The sequence below is a fragment of the Penaeus vannamei genome, chromosome 2, assembly GCF_042767895.1.
Source record: "Penaeus vannamei isolate JL-2024 chromosome 2, ASM4276789v1, whole genome shotgun sequence".
NCBI classification, from domain to species: Eukaryota; Metazoa; Arthropoda; class Malacostraca; order Decapoda; family Penaeidae; genus Penaeus; species Penaeus vannamei.
Window position 1 is genome coordinate 45,405,327 of NC_091550.1, and position 10,000 is coordinate 45,415,326.

At 36.5% G+C, this 10,000-nt stretch overlaps 1 protein-coding gene across 1 annotated transcript in view; it reads left to right on the top strand.

Moving 5' to 3' along the window:
• LOC113809983 (TAF5-like RNA polymerase II p300/CBP-associated factor-associated factor 65 kDa subunit 5L) overlaps window positions 1-10,000 on the top strand; it is a 10,891-nt gene that overhangs the window by 108 nt on the left and 783 nt on the right. Inside the window, exons 1-8 of the mRNA XM_027361664.2 lie at window positions 1-503; window positions 4,463-4,602; window positions 4,816-4,963; window positions 6,032-6,141; window positions 6,335-6,425; window positions 6,953-7,953; window positions 8,115-8,348; window positions 8,809-10,000. The exon at window positions 1-503 is cut by the window's left edge and continues 108 nt beyond it; the exon at window positions 8,809-10,000 is cut by the window's right edge and continues 783 nt beyond it. Of these exons, the coding sequence (XP_027217465.1) occupies window positions 435-503; window positions 4,463-4,602; window positions 4,816-4,963; window positions 6,032-6,141; window positions 6,335-6,425; window positions 6,953-7,953; window positions 8,115-8,348; window positions 8,809-8,977 (1,962 nt within the window). The 5' untranslated portion in view covers window positions 1-434 and the 3' untranslated portion in view covers window positions 8,978-10,000. The remainder of the gene's footprint in view (window positions 504-4,462; window positions 4,603-4,815; window positions 4,964-6,031; window positions 6,142-6,334; window positions 6,426-6,952; window positions 7,954-8,114; window positions 8,349-8,808) is intronic.

The window sequence follows — 10,000 nt, forward strand, 5'->3', positions numbered from 1 at the left end:
AGATGGATTATCCTATATCGCGGTTTTGTTTTATTTTTAAAGTTATGACGTGCACTGTTTTCCCATTTTGAATTACGTCATTGACATACATTGAGAACCAATCTCACCCTGATTCTACAGGATCCAAAATTTAATTCAATTGATCGAACGCCACACGCAGAAATATACCAACCCTCATTCGAACTACAGTAGACATACCATCAAAATATCCTCTTAAGACTCCTCCGAAAATATTCAACTCATCTATAGCTAACTGATAAAGAAAAAAGACTCTACCTATAGTAATTTGTCAAAATAACAATAACCCTGAGAACCCCCGGTCAAAATAACCCTGCGTGCCTGAGGCCGGTTGGCAGCACTGCGTATAGTAAACATGTCGGCCGATCAGCTGGGAGGAAATTCGAACACAAACATGAATTAAAAGATGCTAAAAGATGAGGAAAGTGAGGACAGAGAAAGTGATGGCTCATGTCAGCGACTACTTGAAGAGGAGAAATCTCGAGGTGAGTTATGAAACGTGGTGGAAATGAGGTTGGTTGGGTTGTACGAAAGCATTGATAAACGTGCGATGGATTGGAGGAAAAAAATGTTGTATTGCTATGAGATATTATTCTGATTATTGGGTTTTAAATGGCGGAAAATGGATTAATTTCGCTAGAAGAATATTTGACGGATCAGAATTCCTGCGGTGAATGCAATCGAGATTCGTTGTCTCAATATAAGTCTCATTAACCGTAGCCTTGCATCACAAATCATTGCATGATCTGGAATTCTGGCAGTTCTGATGATACGCGGGATTTTTATATTCATGTGGTGATTTATTCCTTGTAGTGATATTAGCTGAGAGTTTTATAGAATAGATTATGTTAGAGAAAATAGTCGAGGACAAATTTAATTGGAAATAGGGACAGCATCCTTGCTGTGTGGTTTTGATTGTATGCTGTCTTGGGCCTTAGACTTGAGTATGCCTGTTTGAGTGCACTTTGCATAGTATGAATTATATGAATTCTCGTTACTGGGAATAATGAGTTTTAAAATGTGCGGTGATTCATTTTGCAATCATATACCTATGGGTAAAGAGGGAAGTATATGCAATGGCTGTTTAAATTTTTTTCCTAAACACCCATAAATTTTGTATGGGTGGATTGTCTTTGATGTATGCTTCCAGAGACAATAGTTTTAGTCCTCAGAAATCAGTTAAATTGATGAAATTGGCGGTAATTGAAATGACGCAAAGTAAAGAACGGCCAAAGCCTTATCAAATGTTGACACTGTGGCTAAGGGCATCAGATTTTCTAATGGGTATAATCTGGTAGGATAGAGTTTTGCTTAACTATTCACCATGAAATGAACTGATCCAAGGCCTGTGTTGCCAGCATTTATATACCAGAGATTTGCATGTCTTTGATGGCAGTAACCGAGGAAGCTGTAGCGATAACTTGACACCATACCACTTTAGATTACTACGAGACTAAAACTACCAGGCATGGTTGATATGTAAAAAATACAGTCAAAGAAGTAATTGCTCTGAAATAGTTTGATATAGCTGCTGATAATGAGAACTTGAGATGGGCCTTTGAGGAATTACATATGAGTAACTATTTGTATGATATATGAATTTATCATAATTACAGTATTAGTTTTTTTGATATGCAATCCATAATTTTCCTGGCGTATTTTGTACTTCGTCCAGTTATTAAAGCTAATATTGTAGCTCTAATTCGTTTACGCAGACTTAAATTGCTATATCTCGACTGGTAGCAACATACTAAGTACATTAATATGATATTCATTTGTATTCGTGACAAGCAGTATTTTTTATATAGAATTGCTAGACCGACTTGAATACAAATATTTTTACTCCACCAAGTTCATCAGATAGTTTACTGATCCAGTGAAAATCTCCCAAGTGTCATCTGTACTAGGACTAATGTTGAAATGTCATCAAGCAATTGAGAGAGTCACTAGATACTAGTAATCGCAATCTTTTCAGCCAACCAACAGATGATCATGAGTGTGAAACTTTTTTGAGTACTGTATTTGGGGTTCTATGTAAATTTTCATGTGTACAGCTCAAGTGCTTCACTTAACATTAAATATAAATTAGTTAATATAAGGCACTTTGTATTTTTTGTTCAATAATAATTTTAAGTAACATAGTGTAATTTACCCATGCTATAGAATTTATTCCAGATTTGATATCTCATGTGGCATGTATGTACTAAGAACTCACAAAATTACCATATGTAATATTTTCCTGAATCTGAGATTCATGTTCCATGAAAAACTTATTGGTGTTACAAGTCACTTATAACTTTTATCCATTTCTATATAAGTCTTCATTTCAGTATGTTATATTGTATCTCTTCCAGCTTCAAATTCAAAAGGTCTTCTAGCCTGCAAGATGCAAAGTCCTCTTTATAGCAATATATTCTTAACAAATTGTACATTTTATTAATACATGGATTGAGCCCCCTTCTGAAGTGAGTAAGTGACAAGCGGGGGTCAATTTTGACCATCAATTACTCTGTATTGGCAAACTATGTAAAGATTTTAAAACAAATATTTGAACATAAACTTGGAGATGGCTTGCAAATGCCCTAGGAACAGTAATGTCAGTAGTAGTAGCACCCAATTTCTGGCAATAGGGAGGCAGTGACACAGGTAAACCAATCACCTCTTGGCCCACTGAGCTAACTTTTAGCCAGAATGGGCCTCACTATCCTTTGCTAACCAGTTTTAGACTGTGCTTCCTCTTCTGCTGTTCTAAATGGTCTATAACTACTCTTTTACACCCCCCCTCCCCTTTTAATCTTCATCAAGTTCAGTTCTTAATAGCAGGAGGAACATGGGTGGTCTCCTCAAGATGACCCTAGCATGAGCCACTGGTAGGGCTCTTTCTCAAACTTACCAAGTAACACCAAGTGACTTTGTTTCCTTGTCAGGTTTCCTGAATTAGATTAGATTAGATTAATGCTTCAGGAAAAATGCAGTAGTCATGCAGATCTAAGGGCTCTAGGCATGGATATAATTTTCATTAAGGTTTTGATTCCAAACATATAAGTTTTGATCACTCCATTTCATTAGCCATTTTCTCAGCTTCTTGTAAGCCACTCTTCAGCAGGGAGTGCCATATATATTGAAAATTGCATCACTTAAGCAGAGAATGGAAATGATGTTACTAATTTTTCAGAGAGCAGATTTTGCATGTGTAGTGACTTCAGTGTACCTGCTTTAATGTTTTGTGGTGCTGCTGGGTACCATAGCATCTCTGTTATTGTTTTGTAATTGTTTAACCAGTGCAAATGACCTTAGGTATTTTAATATCTTTTAGAATTCCTGCAACTTTTTAAAAACATTCTTTGATGAATTAAAAGTTAAAGAAAATCACAAAATGTACCAACTTTTTATGTAGATAATGTATGTAGAGGGGAGAAGAAATTTGGAAATATTTGAAGCTTCACTAACCTGTAGCTATAAGTTGTTTCATTATTTTGCAACTTTATGAAGTCTTCTATAGGTATAACATCATTTTGCTTGATATGTTGTGTTACTGCATATTTAAATCTACCCTACCCCCAAAGTTCTCAGCAAGAAAATGTTATGAAAAAACATTAGATATTAAACCTGGCTAAGGATCAGTGACCCTGTTGTTGGCTTCCAAGTGAATGTAAATTAAGATTTTAAGTTATGAGTGAACATACACAGGCTTCTGTACAATGCAACATCTTATGCACACTTGTCAGGTTATTTTGCTAGCACTGAAGCTACCACATATAAGTAGGAATTAAATAATTTATAATATAAATTAAGTACATAGAAGTGCATAGAAGAATGGTTGCCAAGGCAGGTTTTGGTTATATGCAATATTTTTATTGTGCCAACACCTGTAAGTGAGCAAGCATGTACAAAGATACCTGCCTGTAAAGACCATTTTCCTTGTTCTATTGAGCAGTCTTTCTTCAAGTTAACTATTTTAGTAATACTTTATTAATAGTGACACAGACTGAATAGTAGTTTAGCATATTGCAACTCACCACATCTGATAGCTACAAACTTTGAGATGTTGATATAACACTTGGTGGATTGCATCTTGCAACACTGACAGACTACAAACCTTGAGATGTTGATATAACTCAAATGTCTCTGAAGGATACACATTCTATACTGTTATTCTTTGATTGTTATACTAATGATATACAGGATCTCCTACTTAATATTTATTTTATCCTGCTTAACTAAACAATAATGTAGCATGTTTTCTGTTCTCTAAAGTTTTCTTGCATTTTGTATCACCCTTAAGCAAGAAAAAAAAGATCTTATGATTGATTAAAGTTTTTTTTCATGTTTTGCAATGTGTATGCATAGCTTTATCACAGGTAGTCAGTTCTGTGTTTGGCAAGGAGGTACTTGTTGTACATAGATTTTCAGAAGATACTCATCATCCTCTTTCCACCTTCAGAGTGGAGGACCAGGAGGAAGTGTAACGCTAACAGAACAACAGGTGGGGATTTTGGGCCTAGTTTCTCCCTCGGCCCCCAACACCTTCACCTTCTCCACCACCTCCACCCAGCACACACATGTTGACCACCAGTATGTCAGGTGCGTTGACATCTCTCAGGTTTTCTTTCAGCAGATCTATACTATGTATTTTCATATGGCTATTTGTTATAATGTATTCACAAATTCATCATCAATTAAACTGTAGTATTCATACATGTGCCGGTAATTTATAGTTTTGATTTTAAAAAAAAAATTCATTCCTTTTATGAATTCCTTTATTATATGCTTTTATCGTGTACTTTACTTTACCAGGCTAAAGTCCTGGATGATGGAGGCCAGTGAGCCATGCCGTTCCGAATTGTCCCAAGTTCTGTTTCCGCTTTTCGTCCACCTGTATCTTGAGCTGGTGGCGGCCACAGGGAGACAAGCGGCAAACAAGTTCTTCAAGAAACATTATCAGGTTTGTCTGTTTAAAGGGCAGGAAGGTTGATGTGTATGATTTTTTATAAGGTATTGTGAATAACCCCTTGCATAGTGTGGAACCTACAGCTGCCTGATCATGGTGGACATTGGGTCAGGCCTGTATGACCTCTCACCTTCAGCCCAAACACCAGCTTGAATGTTTGTCCAAGGAGAATTATTACTTGCGGATTCTGGTTTCTCCCATAAGGTTATAAGTCCATTCTCCACCTCAGTCCTTTTTTAAAACCTAAGGTCACCATTTTCTTATCTTATATTTAAGAGAGTAGAAAAAAATTCAGTATCACAATTTTCTGGTATTATCTTTAAAGAGTTGGATTAACATAGTTTTCTAGCAATGCTTTGTAAGAAGTACTCTGCTGCTAGAGAAAGATTTCATCATTAGCATGCACTAATATAGTATAATTGGAGGTATACTTTCACCTTTTCATGTAAATGTCCTCTGTCCATTGTGCTTTTGTTATATTCATTTTTATTAATACATTGATGTCATTGCAAGTGCTTAGTCTCTAAGGAGTCAGTTTTAAGGGGAAAACAAAACTTTATTTTAATACTATTACAATTGTTCTTGAAATAAAAAATGAAACACCAACATCAATTATGATAATGATGATAACTTAGAAATAACAATAATAGTGACAAATGGGGTAAAAAGGTAAGGTCATAATTGATTCTATTAGTGACTAGGCATTTTCAGAACCATCTATGTGTAAGAAAAAAAGAATAGATAAAACAGATCTGTGTTGGGCAGTGCATACACCTGGTGGCATTGGGTTGAGTGAATGTTTGTTGTGTTTAGGAGCTTGAAAAAGATATAAGTTTAAACTGAGCTCGGAAAGATATAGGTATATATATTTTATTCTTTACTAGGAATTTTAGGAGTAATGCCTTTATTGCAGAAAATTTTCATATCCTAAAACCGTTTTCCTTTTTGTAGGACTTTCATAAGTAAATTTTTCATAAGTAAATTTTCTCTGTAAGTTGACACACGTCTAGTATGCAGCATGCAAGCTTGGTCTAACCTGCCATTTCCCCTTGGTTTTAACAGGTGTTCTTGGTGAACCGTGATTATGAAAATACACTCTCTCAGGTTGTAAGTGCATCTTCTATAAATTCTTCTGGAGACATGAATTCTTCTCCTGTTATACAGAATCTCAAGTAAGTTTTTTCATTGGCTGTAAGGTATAATGAAGTTAGTATAATTTAAGAACATTCTTTTTTGGATGAAAGAACTTTATGAAAAGTATATGTTAAGTTGTTTGATGTCCCTTTTCTATATGTTTTTAGAACTGATTTGTTGATTCAGATCATTACAAATGGTATAAAGAATAAAATGTACAACTTCTTGCAGGAGTGGCAAGTACCTGGTACGTTTAAGTGAACTGACTTTAAACTACTTTCTGCGATATCTAAAGTCGAGTGAGAACCCCACATTGTTGCAGGTAATTTTTCTGTGTTTGTTTGACTATTTTGATACACTTACATTTATTTAGGGCCATATTTACTCATTCACTTCATTCCCTCTATTTAAACAGATTGATATGGCTATTAGATACTAAAACAGTGATAAAGATGTTGCTGGCATAGGAAACCAATAAATCTGTAAATCCCATGAAACTGGTTACAGCCAGTGGTAAAAGCTGGTGCTTGCTAGGTGAAGATAAAGGAATTTACACCATTGATGTATATTGCAAAGACTTGTGGGACAACATAATCAGTATTGCTATCTTCTGTCATAGCTGTTTTGGCATCAAAAGTATGAAAGTCAGTATTTAGAGTGCTAAAACCTTCAAGGCTGGGGCTGGTTTCTCCTTGAAAGGATACATATGAGAAATTTCTCTTTAGCAGGAATATCAGAGGCTATAGTGTAAGTGCATTGTGTCCTCAGCCTTTTTATTTTCCTTTTCTCTATATTTCAAACACATATACTGTTGAACACTAATTATTATTATTATTATTTTTTCATCAGATATTCAACACGTACATTGAGGTTGAGGTGGATGAGTCAGGTGCTGGAAGTTCAGGAGCTGTGTTCAGAGGGCCTGACTTGAACACTTCTACCTCAACAACATTAGTTAATGGTCACACTCCAGACTCACTGTCCTCTGATGCCTCTGCTTATGCAGCGGACGGAATGGACTGTAGTCCAGAAGAATTGCGCAAAGTGAAAGACATCATGGCTCGCGTTCGGTCAGCTCAACCCACTGCCCCATCATTGTGTGTGTATACGGTTACAAATGCATATAATGGCCTGAGTTGTGCTAATGTGAATGCGGAAGGACAGCTTTTATCCTGTGGGTTTGAAGACAGTGTAATCAAATTGTGGAAATTGACACCCCCTTTGCATGATATAGGGTTTGGAAAGAAAAAAACTGTAGTTGGACCCAGAGGTGGGATATCGCACACATTACTTGCATGTGATGATTCTCGCATTGAAGACAGTGGTGAAAGAGATGAGGATGACAAAGAAGAAGAAGCCACAGCTACTGAGCTCCGTAATGGAGGAAGGAGAAGAAATCGTGGTGGGGAACTTTTTGCTCTTCGTGGACACAGTGGGCCTGTGCTGGACACAGCATTCAGTCACGATTCAAATTACTTGTTATCAGTTAGTGAAGATTGCTCCATGAGACTTTGGGACTTAAATAATGGTAATGCAGTGGCTCTATATAGAGGTCATTCCTATCCTGTTTGGTGTGTGGCTGTAGCCCCTCTCACTATGTATGTGGCAACAGGCTCATATGATACAACTGCAAGATTGTGGTCCACGGATGCAACGTACCCCCTTCGCACCTTTTCAGGTCACACAAGAGCTGTAGATTGTGTGGCTTTTCATCCCAATGGCACTTACTTAGCTACTGGATCCTGTGACCGCAGTATTAGACTTTGGCAAGTCACTGATGGTGATGCAGCACGGATCCTTCTGCACCACAAGTCAGCCATCAACACTATGTCATTTTCTCCAAATGGAAAGTAAGTGCACATGTTTTTTTTTGAGTTGCAATCTTGCTAAGTGTGCCATGCCATGAAAATGATACAAGATTCCTTTTGTCAATATGCATTCATTCCATAATGGCAAGTTATTAAAAAAAAGGATACATTTTGCTATTCTCAATCACACAATCACTTTGCAGGTACCTGGCCTCTGGCAGCGAAGATGGCACAGTTGTTGTATGGGACCTTGCTGGTGGACGCGTCATGACGGAAATTAGCAGTAGTAATCAAGTCAATAGTGGGAACACTGGCTCAGGTACGCCCCACCAAGATTCAATCATGAATGTGTGTTGGTCTACTGATTCATCCCTCCTTGTGTCTGCATCCAGTGACGGCTGTGTGCGGACAAGTCATCTAAAGCAAACCCCAGCAAGGTGAGTGGCATCATAAGAGGTCTTGGTGTTAAATGATTAGTTTTTGAGATATTGCCCTAGCAAAAGTGTGTTTCAGTATGTCTAAGGGATTTGTTTGTAAAAACTAATATGTCTTTAAAATATTGTTAGTGACTGATTAGCATAATTATAGTTACTGGGATATTTTGATAACCACAATATTGTCATTATTATAAAATCAAATTACATTATCCAAGCATTTATCAATATTGCATGTTTGAAAGGTATTTAATCAAGTAAGTATTCTCCGTTTCACTTTTTCGTACTTTCTCTCTCTCTCTCTCCTTTATTCTTTGTTCCATAGCCTGCCTCTCTCCATGTCTCCCATCATCCCTCTCTCTCTCCCTTTCATACCCCTTCTCTTCCTTTCCCCCGCTTCTCATACATGTTCATATATTTTTTTATTGTTTTTGTATACCATATATCCCATTTTCCGTTTTAGCAATGATGGAACCAATTCCTGGGAACTGAATGAAGTTGGCCAGGTCCAGTGCAGTGGAAGTACAAATGGAGGAAGCGGCAATAATGGAGCGTCAGGAGTCCTGCTCCACACGTCTCTAACGTCTCACAATTACCTCACTTCTGTCATTGCTCTTGATGTGGAGAGATAGTTGGCCTGTGGGCTATGGTGATTCTGTCAGATGCCCATCGCTATTTGATAGGTGGTGCTACAAATATTTTTAAATTTTAGTGCAGAAAGAGGGGAATGCCCACAGACATCCGATTGTCACTTTTACTTTTTTCTTTGCAAGGAACTTCTCTCTTTTCTACATTCGTGTATATTCAGATTTTAGACTTTGATCATTGTTGTATTTCACTTTGATTAGTCCCTGGTAACAAGTGCTCGCAACTTTCATGAACAGATGTAAGCTCAAGCATTCTTTATGTTATCTCACTTTTTGCATCGTATATGGCAAAAGTTCTTTGAGAGTATTAAAGTAATAACTTCATGTCTTTCATGGCTTTCGTGAACAAATGTAGACTCGAGCAGTCTTTATGTTGTATCAGTATTTATATTACATCTGGCAAAAGGATATTTCAGTAATACTTGTTTGCCCATATCTTCCTCAAAAGCATTTTGTTAATTGTTCATTCTCATTCATGCTTTTGTTTTCTTCCTTTAATTTTTTAAATATCTCTGTAAAGCAACCTGTCTATTTCTTATATTTTTGCATAATCATAACATCTCATCAAAATGAAGTTCTATAGTTTTGTTTTTTTTTCTCTCTCTCTCTCTCTCTCTCTCTCAAAGTGACGTGCTATTCATCATGTCTTCCCTATTTTGTGTATGACTCTCTACCCCCGAAAAATACATCCATTGTGTTCAAATTTATGGTCAGAAGAGCTGAGCTACCACTGTAATCCCTCCATGATCTTAAAGATCTCATTTTCATTTTTTTATTACCATAAACAACCTTGATATGTTTGTTTTTATTTTGAAGAAAAAAAAAAAAAAAACAATCCTTTAGCCATAGTGCAACATTTCAAAAAGCTGTACAAAACCAGTTGGTTCAATATATCTTGTATTTTCGTAAAAGTCCGCAAAGATTTTTGAATTGCATTCATTTTGTAGTTCTTGGATATAATTACAGTTGTTTAACTAGAAGAGTATTTAAGTATCATTAATTTGTAAA